The 20,396-nt window shown below is 31.9% G+C and overlaps 2 protein-coding genes across 2 annotated transcripts; both read right to left on the bottom strand.

The window, feature by feature from the left end:
* Positions 1-872: 872 nt before the first annotated feature.
* On the bottom strand, positions 873-3,963 carry LOC109809647 (GTP binding protein). The gene is made up of 6 exons (XM_020373016.3): positions 3,672-3,963; positions 3,352-3,412; positions 3,121-3,256; positions 2,351-2,672; positions 1,926-2,054; positions 873-1,821 (listed from the first exon to the last, which is right to left on the bottom strand). Exons 1-6 carry the CDS (start codon positions 3,763-3,765, stop codon positions 1,367-1,369), a joined length of 1,197 nt encoding a protein of 398 aa, XP_020228605.1. The 5' UTR covers positions 3,766-3,963; the 3' UTR covers positions 873-1,366.
* Positions 3,964-14,584: 10,621 nt separating this feature from the next.
* LOC109808987 (monosaccharide-sensing protein 3) lies at positions 14,585-20,377 on the bottom strand. The gene is made up of 5 exons (XM_020372192.3): positions 19,923-20,377; positions 18,161-18,727; positions 17,260-18,053; positions 15,987-16,174; positions 14,585-15,413 (listed from the first exon to the last, which is right to left on the bottom strand). The coding sequence occupies exons 1-5, from the start codon at positions 19,999-20,001 to the stop codon at positions 14,987-14,989; spliced, it is 2,055 nt and encodes a 684-aa protein (XP_020227781.1). The 5' UTR covers positions 20,002-20,377; the 3' UTR covers positions 14,585-14,986.
* Positions 20,378-20,396: the final 19 nt, after the last annotated feature.

The following is a 20,396-nucleotide window of genomic DNA, read 5'->3' as shown; positions in this document are numbered from 1 at the left end:
AATCTGCATTACACATTGCTGCAAACCCTGTTTTCCATGAGCGAACAAGACATATCAAATTGAATTGTCACATTGTAAGAGAAAAGACACAACATGAGCTACTAAGGTTACTCCCCATTCCTTCCTCCTGTCAACTAGAAGAATACACCAAAACTTTGGGTCCTCGTCAATTTTGTTCCCTTGTTTCCAAGCCGGGAATTCTTAACATCTACTCCACAGCTTGCAGGGGCATATTAGAGAAAAAGGAGGACATCATAGAGGGTACGTAACAATCTTTTACAATCCTGTGCGTAGTAATCTTTTGCAATCTTGAAGATTCCTTTTTTTTATTATTCTTTTTTCTTTATTTTCTATCGTTGTTTTATTTTCATTGGTCAATATATAACACATTCTGTTAGGTTAATTGTCTCCTCGTGTGTATATATTGAGGATAGTACTATTCCTCCTTTATGAATGAAACTAGAGAAAGTTTTTCATATTATCTTTGCTCTTTTTCTAATATACCGCTGCAAATTTGGTGTAGAAGAAGGTAAAGACCTGTCCCGGTGGTTGATCTTTGACCCATCTCCGTTTCTCACCGTAGACCAAATGAGCTTTCGGAACCGTGTAATGATACATGGTATAACATGTTCTCATCACACAATTATAGAATTGTCTTAGAATGTGTGTGCTGAGAGGGAAAGATTGAATCCATGTTTGCAATTTTGATGCAACGTCGTAGAAAAAAAAAATAGAGAGAAAGAAAAACTCTGATACCACTTCACATCAAGCAAAGCTATGGTTAAGACAGATAACTTCGTAAACCGTGACTGTAACTTTCCTTCTACTTCCATACAGTAACTGGTTTAGTAAATATCTAAACACGAATAGAATTCACAGTCAAAATCTACTTGGATCTCTTTATTCTATAAGAGAGTTGTAAACAATGACACATAAGCCAACTTATCTATCCATATTCCTGAAGAAAATAATCAACGAGGTAGACCATTTGTCATTTTGGCCATCTAGTTAAAACGCTAATTGTGTTTTTCAGTCAATTTTCCCATTAACAAATTGCAGCAAGTAACCACGTCACTACCACAACCACCACCCTAATTACCTCGAAAATTTAAACAAAATGTCCTGCTCCTTAAAATATAGACTATTAAACAGTGTATGACTAACACAGGAGTAACTGGTCTTAAATCATGATCAGCATTCAGCAGTGAGCAAGAGTAGCAGAGTGCGGGAGCATGAAGGAACCCCTGATCCTTGTGCAAACTGAGGTTGCTCATCTCGTTCCATGTGATGGCTCGTACAAAAGTGTGCTGAAATGACATTCCTTACACCTACATAATTGAATCATTGAGCTAGCATCCATCATCATCTAAATTTCCTCTTCATCACTCTCTCCTCCAAACATAGAAGCCATTTTCATAGCTAGCTTTGCAGCCATTTCCCTTCTTTGAAAATCAGGCATCAATCTTAAGCCTGCACGCATATTCCCAATCTCAGACATCAACTGTTCCAAATCCTCTAAGTCAAGACATTTACCATTGTCTGCCTTCTCATCTCCTTCAGAATCCATGATATTGTGCACCACATTCTGGCCACTTTCATCCTTGATTGCATTGCTTGAGGTTATGGGCTGAGATTCTTTATCAGTTTTAATTCCATCCTCATGTTGACCATCTGCACTGGGATTGTTTTGAGAAGTCGAACCCCCTTCATCAAAGGAAGGAGCAGAAACCCATCCTTGTTCATTTTCATCCCAGAGATCAGCTGAGCCAGCTGATAAAACTTCATACTCTGGTTCATAATCGGATTCCTCTGAAGATAACTCTGACGAGGGAAAAAGGATAAACCAAAATTAGTGTTTGCAGGTATTCTACATTGACAAAAGCCACAAGAAGCATGCTCCAAAGAGAAAACAAGAAAGAAAATACCTTCTTTCTCAGGAAATGATGGTTGATTTATCCTATCGCCTGATTTCAATACCATTCCAGGCCACATATGAGCTGAAAGTGCACCATATAGACGTTCAACTCCCTGTAAATCACCATCAATGGACAAGCCTGCAAAATAATTGTGTGGAGATCATATGCTCTGGAAATAATTTTCCAATGTTCATTCATCCATAAATTTTTTGGTGAGCAGAAAAAGTTTGAACTTGAATGTGTGTTTACAATTATCAATGATAAATCATCTTTCAAATAACTCGATGTTATCTAACTCAGCTCCCTCTCTCATTAATAATGTATTATAATTATAACTCATCTACATCTAAAATTGAGAATTAGTCAAAGCAAAAATCAGAGTTATGTGCAACATGTTATTGACCAGCTCATTACAATGGGAAGTGAAGTTTTACATCTGTCAAAATCAGCATTGGAAGCACATGCCTCGATGAACTCAATATTGTGATCAGTGCACCATTCCAAACAGGACCTTCTGATGTCCCACGATGGTTCTTCATCCCCCAATAAGCTAGTTCCCTCTGATTCAGATATTCCATACTCTTCCGAATAACGATCTGAAGCAGAGTCTTCGAGTTTCAGCAACCGTCTTCTGTATTCAGCATGAGCTGGATGACCAGGAACCAGGTCCACTTTGTTTCCAATACACAGCAATATCTCAAAGTTCTGAATATCAGTGTGAGATACCCATTCCCTAAGTGCAGCCAGGGAAGATGGCTGCACAAAAAGTCAAAAGTTAAAAATACATCTCATGCATTTGTCACTGCTATTGCATACTGGGTACATAGAAAACAAGAAAGTAATTAAAGAATATTTTTTCCCCACATGAAAATCAAAAGAATAAGCAGTGAATACAAAACCTTTGTCAAGGATTAAGAGTTTGTTTGAGTAAACTTCTCCATAAGCATTTATAGAAGTGAAAAAAAATATTAATGAATTTTTTTTCCATAAGCTAATTTGTAAAAATTTTCTGCTATTAGCTTCTTCACAAACTTATTTTTAACTTAAGTATAAACTAGTTTTAGCTCATGAAGAAGTTTATTTCGATTTTCCTTCTTATTTTTTTCTCCAAGAAGTGTTTCTGGAGAAGTTAATCTAAACAAATCATAAATAATTAACAACATAAACAGAGCAAATGAAAAGGGAGTCAAGTAAAGAAACTAACTTCATTCATGTCAAAAACCATCACCAACGCGGTCATTTGTTGTAACACAGGCATGTTTCCGGCAGAAAAATCATCTTTAAGATGAGCCATCCATATGGAAACATCAGCAGTATAGTACTTATTATTGATGGTCCACCTGTTCATTCCACATTAAAATACACAGCGAGAAATCAAAAAAGATTCATAAGCAAGCATGAAACAAATGGATAAAATGATTCAGAATGAACATACCCTTGCACATTCACTTCAGAAGCCGAATCAAAAGCATCTTCAACATCAACAGAGGTCAATCCTACACTCAATATGACCAAAGCATGTCAAATCAAAATTCAATTCCACCAATTCTGAATAACAACATAGGTTACATAGCAAAGAATTAAAATTAGCATCATCAAATAAAATCTAAAAAGAAAACATAAGATTAAAATAAAGCGCGAATTCGTGATTCTAAAAGAGTTATAACAATAATGGAAACCTAAAAATTAAATCTTAGATAGAGTAAGTGGACGCGATGTGAATGGTGAAGGTTTGAATAAGGGAAAGAGGGTTACGGGATAGGAGGGTGCGTTTGCCGACGTTGGAGGATCCGATGAAGAAGATTCCGGGTCGGTTATGCAGATCCGTTTGTGATTCGGTAGCATCCATCGGAAGTTACGTGTTTGGATCGCGCGCTCTCACTCTACGCTTTTCTTCTTCTCCCCTCGTCACTGTCTTGTTCTTCGAGGTTTTTGCTATGCCGCACGTGCCGCAGACAGTGTTCCCCTACGGTAGCCCGCAAAGAAGTAACGGTGTGTGTTCCATCTACATCCAGTAAAAAATTATTCGTCCAGAGCAGAGAGTGTTACCGGGTGGGATTTGTATAATTGTATGGGAGATTGTTTACGCGACTCTCGTTAAATAATTTATATTTTATATCAAATTTTAATAATTTAATTATTATATTACTTTAAATTAATAGATATTTATAAAATTATTTTATATATTAATTTAAATTAATGAAATAAATATAAATATTTTTAATTTTTTAAAAATTTACATATTTAATTTATATATTAAAATTTTAAATTAAATAATTAAATTATTAAAATTTAATATAAAACATGAATTATTAATATTATTATTATTATTATTATTATTATTATTATTATTATTATATATATTATGATTTTATAATACAATTCGTGTCCCATTGTTTTAGTCTACGGATGGTAACAGGGTGGGTCGGGAATGGGTTTGATGATACCTGTCTTCGTCCCCGTGACACAAATTCATTCTCGTACTCGTACTCGTATTCGTCAGGTATGTGATTTTCATTTGTATTCCCATCCCTGTCGGGTATCGGGTATATCCGTACCCATATCCGTACCCGTAAAAAAAAAAATTGCAAAAAAAATATATAATATTTTTAAAATATTTTTCTATTATATTATAATTATAATTAGATTATTTCTTTATTTCATATTTTAATCAAGAGATTTCTTAATAATTATACAACTATAAATATTTCATATTATAATAAATAATTACACATAATAAAATATTAAAAATTTTCAATATAATTAAATCGGGTATGGGTATGGGTACGGGTACGGGGCATGTATGTATATACCCATACTCGTACCCGATTTAATTTATCGGATTTTATCCGTACCCGGTCAAACCGAGTATTCTCTGTCAAAGTTAGAACGGGTACAAGTTTATTTGTCATCCCTATTTTAGTCGTTAAATAACCATAACTTAATATTATGGAGATGATTCAATAATTAATATTAAATAATATTTAAATTTAATTATACTTTTAGTTTTTATTTTATTATTTTTTTATAAAGATAAAAAATTAAGTCAAATGACATAATAATCAATATTAATAATATTAAGATTAAATTGTATTTTTAATTTTTATTTTATCATTTTGGTGATAAAAATAAAAAAAATAAAGATAAAATTAAGTCTAAATATAATTATTATATTATCTGCTTAATATTAAATCATAATTAACATGGTCCAATAATGAGAGATTAATATAATATGTAGAAAATCTTAGTTTCAAATTCATTTATTATTGTAATTTTTATGATAAAAATCTAAATAATATTTAATTCGATGAAGAATGAAGAGATTGAAATTGTAAATTTTATAAAATTGGGAATTTAATATTTTAGAGAGACTAAGAATGAAATTTTTCAAAATGTTGTTAACTCTTTTCATGAATTAAAAAACTTAAATACATAGTAGAGATTAATTAGAACTGTGGATACTCTAGACCAGGGGTATATAGAGTTATGATCCACCCGTGAAGTCAAACTATCCAACCTAACCCAATCACATTTTGTGGGTTGGATTGAGTTATTAGGTTGAGTTAGAAAATTTTCACGTCACACTAATTATAATTGAGTTGGATTATGAGTTAAAAGATTTGGTAAATTCTTAAAATAAATTACAAAACACTATGCATAATCACACATACAATACATTCCTGGATGTTAGTGATGGCTTACAAAACATGAGCCTACTTGATTATAATTTTACCTTTTTCACAAAATATTGTAGGAATGAGTTTATTAGTTAAATTGAAGAAGAAGAATTTAATTTCATGTTTTATGTAACTAGTATTTTAATTTGTGCAATGCACAAACTAAATGTTTATTATATATAATTAAAATTTATAATTGTAACGTAGTTAGTAGACTGGAACGGGGCGTTTCCAGATTGGAACGGGTTGTTCCAAACTACTAAAATAAGGGTGATTTAGTAGCCCAGAACGGATCGTTCACAAACTGGAACGGGTCATTCCAAACTACTAAATAGACCTATGAATCTTGGACTGGAACGGGTCGTTCCAAAATGGTCATTGTGAGTTAAATTCAACTCCAGAACGGGCCGTTCCGATTTTCGAACGGGCCGTTCTGCATGTGAATTTTACACATGATGAAGGAGCCCAGAACAGGCCGTTCCGGATTTGAAACGGGCCGTTCTAGCCACTTCAAACTTCTATAAATAGAGGTTGTGGGAAGTTGAGGAAAATGGAGATTTTAGAGAGAAGGATTCTGGACTAGAAAGATGTTTTTAGAGAGTTGAAGTTCAAGAGTCAAGTTTTGGAGGATATTTCTTCTTCTTCTTCTTCCTTTCAAACTCTTGGCTTTTAGAGCCAATCTTCAGGTAAGGGAAGCTAGATTATATGTTGTTTGGTTGTATGTGAGTTTAGGAACTCATATGGAATTGTAAAATTACATTGAGATGTATGATGAGTAGAAAGTGAAATGAAGAGATGCATGTTGAGTATAGTGTTGTAAACTAAATGAGTAGTTGTGCCAAATAGAAAATGCGTTGGATACATGGTATGTTGCTAAAGTTGCTATATTTATGTGTGGATTATTTATATGTTGTAAAATATGATGAAATGATAATGTTGTGAGTTGTGAGAAGCATGATGTAAAATGTGTAGACGTGTTGAGATTTATACAAAATTTATTTGTAGACCATGTTGTTAAGTTATTAGAGAAGAGTTGTATATTGTTGTAATGTTGTATGTTGTGCCATGTGTTGAAAAAATATTATTTTATGATGATTGAGTTGTAAATTATGAGTTGAGCTAATAAGTTGTTGAGTTGATTGTGTTGTTTAAAGTTGAAATGAGATGTTGTGTTGTTAAAATGTGTTGTTAAACAACGTTGATGAGTTGTTGTGCTGATATACCATGTTGTTTAAGTTGAAAGTTGATTGAGATGATGAGTTGAAAGTTGTGTGTTGTTTAAGTTGAAAGTTGATTGAAATGATGAGTTGAAAGTTGTGTGTTGTTTAAGTTGTTAAGCTGAGTTGTGCTGTTGAGTTGTAAGCTGATTCAATTGTGATGATAAGTTGTTGATTACTAGGACTAGAAGAGATATTTTCGAAGTTGCTCATCCCATTGTGCGGATTGAGATAGTTGTGGTGCTCTGAGAGCCCAATTTGTTAAAAACCCTCCTTGGGAAGTTGTCCCTTGGAGTGGATGTTGTGTTGTTCTTCTCTAGGACTTAGTTGGTCCCATGTGTGGGCAAGGTCGAGGCACACATGTACAAAGCTACCATGATATAGGGGCAACGTCGAGCTATACCGATTATAAAGCAACCACGGTATAGGGGCAAGGTCGAGCTATACCGATTATAAAATGACCACGGTATAGGGGCAAGGTCGAGCTATACCGATTATAAAGCGACCACGGTATAGGGGCAAGGTCGAACTATACCGATTACAAGGAACCAATTTGAGTAAAGTACGAAGTCAGGAACTTAGTTCATAACCGAGTACTATACTTTCTTATTTAAGTGGTAAAGTCTAAGAAACCATTATCGTGTTGTGGATTGATATCCAAATTTGTTATGTTGTCGGTTCGGTAGGACCTAGCCACTTAGACTACTTACCACGTTGTAGGAGATCTCCGAGTTGAAATGCGTGATGACGCATAAGTTATTGATGAGTTGATTTGTTGCTGATATGAGTTGTATATTTGTTGTTGTGTTGTTAAGATGTGATTGTGTTGTATGTTGATCCTGTTGAGGATGATGATAGTGTTGTTATGTTGTAAGTTTCTTAATTGTATACAAGTTGATGATGATGCTAGTGTCACTAGATTACCTGTGTTGTAAGTTGTTTTAAGCATGTGTTGTTGAGAGGTGTGTAATATGTGTTGGTTGTTGTTATGATGAATATGATAACTATTCTAATAGTTTGTACAGTAGTTGCGTTGAAGTGCTGATACAACGTTGATATATGGAATCAAGTTGAAATGATGCGAAGATGATTATATAGTTGTTATGTTGCATATTAAATTATTATGAGTTTTTTATTGTCTCTAGCTTACCCTTGCATGTTTCCATGTGGTTTGGACTGCGATGATCATACGTTGTATTGGAGCAGGACAGGGATAGACTAGAGATAGCTGCTAGAGGTCACAGGAGGTGCCTAGAGATGAATTTTTTTTGTAGGCTACCTTACAATAGCATATTTTTTGTATATAATTGGTTGCCATTGGTTGCTTGATTAGCAACTTGTGTTGTAAATATTTTATTATACTATTTTAGTATATATATTTCAGTAATTTGTAGTGTTGTTTCGTAGTGTGACGGCCATGACGGATCGTTACAATAATAAATTATATATATATATATATATACTATGTTTTAATATAAAAATTATATTTAAAATTTTATATAAATAAAATATTTTTAAACATTTTTTATCCGTGAAAATTACAATAACAGCATCAGGGTTTGAAACTAAGACCCTATGCATTCTACTTCAATCCTTCACCATTAGACCAACTATAACACTTCTATTTTCATAAATTATATTAAAGATATTTTAGAAATTATTTGGATATTTAAATGTATTTATTTTAGAGTTTTGATATTATTTAATTAATTATATGAGCTCTATTTTATTTATGAAACATGATTTGTTATTATCATTTTTAATTAGTGTAGCGGGAGACATTTTATAAAAGTTTATTTTATTAATATGATTATTAAAGAGAAAGTATGTTTTAATTATTATTTATTTTTATGAGAAAGGAAGGAAGGGCGTTTTGATAATTGATTTATTTATTATTATTATTATTATTATTATTATTTATTTTTAAGAAAGAAGTTTTCAAGAGTTAGGAAGTTACCTGAGGCTACCAAAATCATTTCACCTTCTGACTTCATTTTCCTTTACGCTCACCGAAGACCAATGAGAGACCAACTAGATTATGCTCATGCTTCATCTTCTACTTATTAAGGTAAGGGGGAGTGAAAAGACTTACTCAGGGTTGGGAATAACTATTGGGTAGCAGGATTGACCCACAATCCCTTGCCTGATGCATGCTTCTAGGAATAGGCAAAATAGGAATGTTTTATGTTTTGATGTAAGAGTTTTCTATTGTGTTCGTTGTTGGGTGTGATGCATGAATATGTGTTTTATTTCAAAAATAGATAAGTGTTGAAATGAATTAGAGTGCTCTATGGAAAACCCTATGAGGAACAATTAGAGATATGATCTGTTGATGAGAATTGAGGTATTTTATGTAATATTGAGTATAGATTTATGTTCTAGGTGTTATTTGGAGGGTTTTTACCGATTGATTTATATGAATACATGTTTGTTGTGAAAATTGTGAATAGGTTCACACTAAGGGTGCTGGCACAAATTAATAGTTTCCTAGGAAAATTGAGCCGGGCTTAGGAAAGTTGCGTCGGGTGCAAGAAAGTTGTGTCGGACGTTGGAAAGTCATGTCAAGCATGTGTGAAGCTACATCAGGTAGATTTCTCTGCTTTAGGCACGACATTAAATTCACCGGACGCATTCAGGGCACATTAGGCGTGCTACTTCGCTTTTGGTGAAGCATCTAATTCGTCGGGTGCGAGTTGGGGTGCGTTGGGCATGACCCCTGCTAATGTCTACATGTTTCTTGTGTGTTTGGAGGTATGAATTAGATATGAACTGTCTTGTGTACTGATTTGATGTGAATTATGTGCTCTTATGAATGTTATGATGAAGAGGATCCCTATGTGTGTGAACTTATGAATATGACTATGAGAAATGTGACATGTGAACAAGTGACATGAAACATGATATGATGTAACAAGTGAAATGTTGAGTCAATGAAGTGTGAATGTGTGACATGCATCATGTACATCTATGTGATGGGTACGATGTAGAGTACATTATTAGGAAATGTCCTCCTTGTGTAACAACTTAGGGGAGTCCTAGGGGGATAGTGCGGTTTGGATGTCTCGATTACGCCCGTTATGAGACGTAACTTGCGTAGCTTCCCTATCTTGACTAGACCCTAGCAGTACATCCTTCTAGTTGAGGGTGTATGGGTAACTCCCTACATGTACTCCTAAACTACCTTAGGTGTATTGTTTAGGCAACACACTTGTGATATATGACAGGTAACTAGCGCCACATGCATACATTTATGAGTCGGGTTCATGACATCATTGCATGATGAGTGACTGTGTATGTGTTACTATTGTACGTATAACTTGAATTTGCACCTGATTAATGTGTAGCTATGCATATGCTTATTATAATTTGTACGTGTATTGCCCGACTATTATTTTTACACTTGAACCCGAGTGAGATGTTACTCACTCTCTTGTTTGCGCTATGTGTATTTTTATTGTGTTGCAGGTGACATCAACATGAGGATGTTGGTAATGAGGTTTAAGTCTTATTGTGGAGCGTGCTCTGATAGGATATATGACATCGTTAGGACTAGTTTAGGACTTTAGTTTCTTTCTTTTGTTTTGAAAAACATTTAACTTTATTTTTTCTATAATTTTCGCAAGTGAATTATGATTATGTATACGAATGTGAATCCCTTACCTCTTAGTTATTTGAGTCTTATCTAATTGAGAAAGTTTTTATTCATTCTAAATTTCTGCTTACAATTATTGTATATTATATTGGGATAGAGGGTGTCACACCAACCCTATTGATAATATCTTTAAACATATAAATTATATTTTAGATTTATGATAAATACTTTATATTGTAACATAATATTATTTTATTTATTGAAAAAATATATTTAAAAATATTAAAATTTAATTTATAAATAATTATGATGAATAAAAATCAAATTTGATAAGAAGTTAATAAAAATTTTAAAAACCCTTTCATTGAAAAACAAATAAAAAACGCTTTAACATAATATAACAATTCATATTTAATATATAGGGCTCATTAAAAACTTGATATTTCCCTAAAAAAAAACTTGATATGTTAGTGATTCAAAACTTGATTACTTGAGATTGTAATATTGTATGTACTTTGGATCATGTATTAAAATTTGAATTAAGTATCTATTTCTTTTGAATAAATTAAACTTTTGGTTCTCCTATAATAATCTCTTATTCATAATTTTGGTCTCTTTATTTTAATTATAAAATTTTGATCTTCCAATTTTTAAAATTATGTAATTTTAATTCTCTATGTAAATTGACTAATAAATGATTATTAATTAATGATGAAGTGACATTTATATTGACATAGATCAATGACGTGTTCTTTGACTCATATTGACTGATGAGGGAGAACTCTAACAATGATGTGGTTCTAACATAGGAAATAATAAAACTAGTCAACAATGTTACATATAAAAAAAATTAAAATTATTCTACCAATAATTAAATTTTGTCCGTGTAAAAGAATTTAAATGTAAGAAAGTGAGTGAGTCATACTAGTTGGTAGGGATGTTCAAAACTAAAATAACCCAAACAAAAAATAGCAAATTGATCAAAAAAAATTAAAAATTGACAGAAAACTGAAAATTAGTGGTTTGACGATTTTTTAATTTTCAAAATTACGTGATTTAGTTCAGTTTTTGAATTGAAATTTGAAACCACTCAAAACTAAATTAAACCAAACTTTTATATATATATATATATATATATATATATATATATATATATATTCTAATGTATAGTGCATGTATACAAAATTGACACATAACATAAAAGGTGTCTTATAAAATTGTCAACTACACTACACCAAAATTAGTTTTTTGTGGCAACTAATTTATTATTTAGTGGCCATGTAAATAGCCATTATTTTTTTTACCAGCATTTAACTAATGGATGGTGTATCCAGTGTCGCTAATATTATTACCGACATTTATATAAAATGTCGGTAAAGATCTACTAAATTGTCAGAAAAACTTATTTTTTTTAGTAACAATTCTAGTAGCCATTTTAAAGGCTATTAAAAATTATTTTTTCAATTGTCTCCTTTACTTTAAATAATTTATTCCTATAATTTCATTTTCTAAATTCATAACTTATATACTTTTTTATCTCTATTCGATGTAGGATTTATAAGATGAGAGTTGTCTTTTATTTATATATTTTTTAATTTATTTTTTTAATTGTCTTGTCTTTTAAGAGATGTGAGATTTATAAGGTGAAAGTTGTTCTCTAATTGTTTTAGAGCACTATTGAACTTGGTAACAATGAGTGATTTGATACCAATTTAGAATAGTGAATTTAGAGTCAACCCTATAAAATAAACCTGTAAGGTGATAGTGATTACTCACTTATATACTATTTAATTATATTATCTCTAATCGATGTGGGACTTGAATTTTTTCTAATAAATAATTTTCGTTAATAGTAAACTTTAGTGTAATATAAATACATTTTTAGTGACTGTTATGTATTAGCCATTAATATTTTTACATATGGCGGCAATTAAATTATTGTCATTAAATAATTGTCATTAATAACAAATTTTGTTGTAGTGCTACTAAAAGATGTTTTTCTCTCCAAATATACATTATAATATTTAGAAGGTATTTTATAAAATTGTAAGTTACTAAGCTGAATTTTAGAATGATAAATTATTATTTATTTATTATGTTCAAAAATATTTTTTTTAACTGGCAAACTATATATATATATATATATATATATATATATATATATATATATATATATTAGAAAATATATTTAATATGATAACTAAAGTTGTATTAAAGAAATATTTTTACTAAAATAATAAGATAAGAATTGGTGTTAAGAACATTAAGTGACCAAAATATTTTAATATTTACATACTTCTAGTTTTATTTTTTTTTACTTATAATATTAAATAAATAACATAATATTATTATTTATTAGTTGGTAAGGATGTTTAAAACTAAAATAATTCAAACAAAAAATATCGAATCAATAAAAAAAATTAAAAACCGATAGAAAACTACAAATTAGCAGTTTGGCGATTTTTAAATTTTTAAAATTGCATGGTTTGATTTAATATTTGAATTGAAATGCGAAACCACTAAAAATTAAATCAAACCAAACTTTTATATATATATATATATATATATATATATAATTTGTTAGTTAAAAAATAATTATTTTTCAACATTATAAATAAATTATGATTTTTTATTCTAAAATTCAGTTTATAAACTTATAATCATAATTGAGGAGAGTTATAATAACACTAGTGTATTTTTATTAAGTATTACATTTCTCAATAACTTTATATTAAATGTAAATTTTGTAAATTCAATCATTAGATTGAAAGTTCTTTACTCTTAGATCATATATACAAAATTTTATATTAATCCAAGATGATTTGATACTTCATTCTTATAAAATAAAATTAATGTAATATATATTTCAAAATATACTAAAATATGAACAATTTGATTACCTTCAAGTTGTTATTCAATTTTAACAAAATTTGATATAAACATATAAAGTGATATGACCTTTCAATTTAACAGTTGAATTAATAAAACTCACATTTAATATAAAATTATTGAGCGGTGTAATAATTAGTAAAAGTTATACCAATGTTATTATAACCCTCCTTATCATAATTTATAATGTTCAAAAATAATTTTTAACTAACAAACTATATATATATATATATATATATATGAGAAAATATATTTAATATGGTAATTAAAATTATATTAAAGAAATATTTGTACTAAAATAATAAGATAAGAATTAGTATTAAATACATTAAGTGATCAAAATATTTTAATATTTATATATTTTTAGTTTTATTTTTTACATATAATATTAAATAAATAATATTATATTATATATTTTTAATTGATTTTTAGATAATAAAATTTTAAAACTGCAAAAATAAAATTGAATCAAATCGTAAAAATCAACTAATTTGATTCAAATTTTATAATTCATTCAAACCGAATCGTACTTAATTTCCATATCTAATTTAGATGACTTTTAAAACAAAGATTAAATAAAACCTCACCACGAATACTCTTCCGAGTTGACATTAGTCTCACAATCTTATATCATTTTAGAGTGGATTGAAGTGAAAATGAATATAATACTCACAAAACTATATTTGACTTTTTTCTCAAGTGGGGAATAAAAGTCAAACTATGTATATGATTATTTTTTGTTAAAATATACTAAAAATAACAAAATTGTGAGTAAATTTTATCAAATAAAAAGTAATGCTCACAAAATTTTATAATTTTAATAAATTTTAGTCAATAAAAAATTGTGTTAAAAGACTTGCGTTTTGTGATATGTTTTTCAATATTTTTTCCGTGTATAGAAACTCTTATGAGTTATAGTCGAGTTTACATATGATTCCAGTAAACAAATTTTCAAAAGTATTTTGACAACGTTTAGGCCTTTAAAATACAGGTCCTAGAGGTAGTATTATAGCCCCAATGCTAGGTAAAATTAGACAATTAAGCAAACATTTTCGAAAGCAAAAAACACATAATGTTAATAGTGAAAAAGAGAGATTCTGTAACTTCATACAATTTTTTTTTTTGAATAAAAATATATTAGTGGGGATGATAGATAGTTATCAATAATTTCAAAGATAAAACATCCATGAAAAAGATTTTTTTTTCTTTTATTAATTATTATCAAACTATTTATGTAATTTTTATAAATAAAAAATTAGTAAAGAAAAATAATCACTTTTTAACATACAGATATAGATATAAGGTTATTTCCATTCTTTGTCGCCATACCTACATTGAAAGAATCCAACAAGCTTTTCAGAGCTCAAATGTCTGAAACATATCATCATTTGGACACTCGTGGCAAAAATACAGAGTCCAAGGAATGAATATTGAATAGTCTAAGTACAATTACATTGGTGTCTAAACAAATTTTAGATTATTAAACTCTTCTTTTCATAGGACAAAAAAGTAAAATCTTCCCGATATGTATTCAAACGTATATCATATGGTTACAATCTTCCACCAACAAAATTTTCAGCCACGATATTAGGGGACTCCAAAGCAATTAAACTTGGGAAGTCAATGGTAAATGCTTCTTAATTTTCCTGCTTCATGTGATGATAATTACGAGTATGATTTCATCATTAGTACGTTTCATTCAGGCTTTGAACCAATAGAGAAGAACTCAATGATGACTTCTAAAGGCATGCCCTTAGTTTCAGGAACTTTCAAGTAGACAAATATCCATGCAAGGATGCACCCAACAACGTACAATCCAAAGACCCCAGTGAGACCAAGGAGCTGGATCAAGAAGGGAAATGTAGAAGTGACTATCAAGATGCAGATCCAAAATGTAAGGGAGCAAATAGAAATGCATATTCCACGAACACTTGTTGGGAAGATTTCTGAACACAAGATGTTGGGAATCACACCAAGTCCCATGCAGAAGCAGCTTTCGTACACCATAACACTTGCTGCAGTGATTATTGCATTCAGGGTAGAACTCATGGGGATTGAGTTCCGTACTACTAGTATCATCAGAGACACTATCAAGATTGGTATTGTGTATAGCAATATTGACCTGCCATGAGAAAATTAATAAACAATGCCAGTCTCATGATTTGTGGCACTAATATGATGGAAACAAATTACATGTTCCGGTTTCCTGGCCCCTTCCTCTTCTCCCAAGAGTGTCACTTTTTAACTACAAATTACTTTACTTTTTAATTGGGGAATAGGCTTATTAGGGCAGAAAATGGACATAGGTGATTTCAATTCCTGATAGGACACTATCTAGATTATACAAAGAAATGAACCATTATGGCGATAGAAAAATTAGTAAACAAGTTTTTGTGTAAATAAGTTTATCTATAGTACTTTTAAAAGAGAAAAATCAAAAGAACAATTAAAATAAATTTATACATAAGGTAAAACGAGTTTATACATGAGTTTAAAATAAAATTTTAAGAAAATTAATAGAAAAAACTTTTAAAAATTAATTTATATATAAAGTAATTTTAACTTATGAAAAAATTTAATTTATTTTTTCTTCCTATTTTTCTATTCTAGAAGTGTTTTCAGAAAGTAATAGTCCTGTGAAATGGTTAAACATTCCACCCATGTTATAGAAGAATGTAAGGAAAAGCAAGCATACCTCCTGCCTGCAACATCCATGAGCCTCATGGAAATGGCTATACAAGGAAGCATAGTGAATGTTGTAACGACATTTACGAGTAACGAAGCAGATGTTGGAGTAAAGCCCAAATGTGACAGAAGATCCCCAACACCTGCTTGTTCAAGAATCTGGGGAGCATAGTATAGAAATCCATTTATGCCAGCAAACTGCAACATAAACTTTTTGTACTCAGCATATGGCCAAAAACTTTAAATATTAACTGCAATATAATTAAAATCCTTGGTTTGGTTATATATAGAAACTAAGTTTAAAACCCTACGAAAACAACACTCGGAAACATCATGTACTCAGCATATGGTAAAGAACATTGCCAGATTAACTTTAATAGAATTGAAGTCTTTGGGATGTTGATAGTGTACATGTGAAAGAAGATCAGATTGCAATATTGAATATTAACGGGTTGGGTTGGGTATATATAGTATAGCACCTAACCTTTTAGAGCTTAAGCATGTAAAGAAATCCATACTACATAACAAAAGTAATTTTGATTCAGTTAGATCTTTCAATTTTGGTGAAGAAAATCAAGAGGCAAGAGAGGTTGCCCCATGCAAGAGCAGAGCATCTAAGCAAAGGTAGGTAGGTAACTTACTATTGAAAGACCATAATCTGTTGATTCTGTTAGAACCAAAGACTTCTTTCTTTTGTTGATATTATTCGATTCTACTTATTGAGCTAAGCCTCATTAACTAATAGAGAAATGTTACCGATACTCTCTAATACTTTTGCTAATACTCTATATTATTAGTTAAAAATGACAAATTTTAGTAGATCATAGTACTAAATTAGGAAAGAGTCTCATTAAAGGAGAAGCAAAACCCACAAAACTTGTGACTTCTATTAAGTTTTAACTGATAATAGAGTGTTAGAGAAAATGTTGCAAATATTTCTCTAAAAGAAATATTAGTATCACTCTCTTTATTATTGGCTGAAATTTATTAGAAATTACATTTTATGAGATAGTCTTTCATCTGATGAATCTCTTTTATAATTTAGTAGCAAGACTTATTGAAATTTGTGATTTTCAATTAATAAACAGATAAAGTATTTGCCAGAGAAGTGTTGCTAGCATTTGTAGAAAAACTCTCAAAATCGATTTTAAACTTGTACCCCAATAGGCTGAGTAACATTATTTGGGGTACACAATGATCAAAAGTCAAAACAATAGAAAAAACTAGAAGCTTGATAGGTATTGTAATGCAACTAGTGCAATGTGAAGTTTGTTTTGGTTTACCTGCTGAAGAAGTTGCAGTCCAATTCCAACAGTCAATGCCCGCTTGACTCCTGTATCAAACAAATCTCCTAAACCTTTGCGTTTGGCAGAAGCAACTTCTTGTTTAATGTTGACATCCTTAGGGATGAGAACCGAGTGGCTGACAAGTGCAGCCGCCTGAAAAGACTCACCACCAGCACCACCAGCACCAACACCATCTACATGCAAGTCATAGCCAGAACCAGTAACAAACGAACCATGCTGAGACGCCGCATTAGTATCCGCACGCAGATAAACCCTTTGTAGTTTCCCATCATTTTTCCCACCCTCAGAAGTCTTATAAACCAGTTTCCACCCCCCACCAATGTCAGTGTTCTTAGGTATCTCCCCCAAAGCCTTATCAATGCTTACTTGGGCCGAAAGCAGTGGTGCATGCAGGTTGTCACTGGTCCCAAAGGGGCTCTGATCAGGCTCAATCATCAGCGTGCTTCTTGAGGCACCAAGCTCTAGGGGGTTAACACTCTCGTGCAGGCTTCCAAAGAGGCTGACTAAAGGGTCTTTGAGGTTTTGAGCCTGAGCAACGAGGCTTCCCTGGCGAGACAAGGTTAACATGCTTCGTGATAACATGCTACCTTGTCCACTCAGTGGTTGTGCAACCATTGAAACCCCTCCTTGGTTGGGTCCATAGAGCTTTATGCAATCCCTACCTGCTTCCTTTGTTGCCATGAGGTCACTTGCAGGGGCTACCATGTACTCTTCTATTGTGGTGCCTTCACCCCCAGGACTCATTCCCTCAGACAGTAGAGCCAGTTCCCCTATACATCAGAGCCAGGTCATGATATGATGATGATGATGATGATGATAAGTGATAACATTGTCAAAACCAACAAAGAAAATGAAGCTAGTTTAGGTTTAGCATGACCTGAAACATCTTCAGTGCCTCGAATCCTTTGCAAAACTTTCCTAGCCTGAGGGATTCTCCCTTTACTGACAAGCCAAGGAGGAGACTCAGGGAGATAAAACATGGCCAGAGAGAAATAAGCAACAGAAGGAACAGACACAACACCAAGCATTGCTCTCCAACTTGGTGCGTCCGTCAAGGACATGCAGAAGACCATGACGTAGGCCACAAACATCCCCGCGGAGCATGAAAACTGTGGGAGAGTGTTGAGAGTGCCTCTGATGTCAGGTGGTGCAATCTCTGATATGTAGAGAGGAGTGAGTGTTATGGCAAGTGCAATGGCAACTCCATCCAATAGCCTTGAACACAGAACCGCACTCACATTAGGGGCCCAAAGCATCACCAAACCGCTCAAGAAAAACATGACCGATGATGCTATCAGCATTGGACGCCTTCCAAGAATGTCCGAAACTGTCCCTGAGAATATTGTAACAACTGTGCCCGTGATGAATGGTGTCGACACGATTAGCCCCTCCAGTGTAGGGTCGCTGTCCAATTTGAACTCTTGTTTGATGTAACTCATGCCCCCTGCAAGGATGTACCAACATGTACTGTTAGTGAGATCTAATGCCCAACAATACAGGTTTCTTGTTGCATTCTAAAGTTTGAGACGTGGAATCATTTGTAGAAACCAAAAACTAAATGGAGAAAAATATGCTTAGGATGATCCCTCTAAAATCTCTTCACGTTTTAGTCTCTCAATGTTCTTTTTAGTACTATTTTGATATTTTAGTTTAAAAATGCATAACTTTTAGTTTTCAAAGTTTGTTCAACACTTCAAAACAATTGTAAAAGCCTTTGTCTGACAAAAAGTGGTGAATTTTGATAGTTTTATTTTACCCGACTAAATAAGATTGACTATCATTAAGAGAAAAGATTAAGAATTTAATTTTGGTACTCAATTAAAGATTTTTATATGGTAAATTAGTTAAAAAATTATCCTATATCACCATATACTTGCACGTATTGGGATTATTTATTTAACAAAAAATTCGGCATTTGATTTCTGTTGTGTGTGAAAAATTTTCAGATAGGCAATAACTATATTACCATGAGTGAACAGTTTTATCAAGGGGTGGTAAAATGAGTCGGTCTGACCCGTTTTGGTCCAGTTCGTCAATGGTCCATAAAAGACGGGTTGAGTTGGACTGGGCCGCCATTGAAAAATGGATTGAGAATGTTGGCTCATCCTATCTAAATGTGGGTTGCTAGCGGGTTGGTCCATTAAAAAAATGCAAAAAAAAATTGTTGACAGGTTGACTGGCTTGGCAGGGCAAGCTTGACGGGTTGAGAGATTGAAATGATAAGTCCGGCCAGTCAATTTAAGGTAGACTAACGGGCTGGCCCGTGGGCCATGACCCATTTTATCATCCCTAATTTTATCATCCCTAATTTTATCATCGTGAATGAATTAGTCTTTGCATTAGTAGATCCAAGAATATACGTAGAATAAAAAAAATCCTATATATACTTTTAAAGTAATTATTAAAAAAAATAATTTTATTATATATGATAATTTATGATTAGAAAACCGTATAAAATGACTTTTACACTGTTGACATACATTCTAATTAAATTCAAAAATTAATATGGGTAAGATGTTAAAGATTTTCAGATACTTGAGTAATTAAACATGCATGTTATATGAGCAATGACGATGATTACGATATAAATTAGACGAGAAAAAAGATGTATGAAAAATATATGAGCAGCATATATACACCTGCAATGGTTGAACTATCCCATCCAACCAGCAGATTCCCCAGTGTAGCAGCAACTGCAATAATCACAACCTCCCTCATTGTTTTTCTAGGCTGATGGAAAAGTAATTAACAAAAAGAATCCAAATCCAGAACTCAATTTGGACTATTTTTTAGATATATCTATATCTGCAATGTGGAAACTTCTAATCCAGATGGTAGTGTTGTAAACATAAAGCATTTCATTGCAATGCCAAGCTTTGAACACCCTCTAAAGTGTGCACATTTTGTCAATTTTGTTTCATACGAGCATGGCTTTGATGAACGTGTCTTAAGCTTCTTAATTAACCTGTTCTCAACTGTGTCCAATATGACAATGTTGAACTTGAAGTGGGATTTTCTTCGGTTAATTAATCGAAGGTCAAACGAGCAATGGCAACCCCAAATTTCTTGGACGCATGTGCTTTAGTCTTCGTCACTAGTTATTGAAAACGAAA

Source organism: Cajanus cajan, chromosome 5, assembly GCF_000230855.2.
Source record: "Cajanus cajan strain Asha chromosome 5, NIPB_CcT2T_4, whole genome shotgun sequence".
Classification (NCBI taxonomy): domain Eukaryota; kingdom Viridiplantae; phylum Streptophyta; class Magnoliopsida; order Fabales; family Fabaceae; genus Cajanus; species Cajanus cajan.
This window is presented reverse-complemented; position numbering and strand designations above follow the sequence as displayed.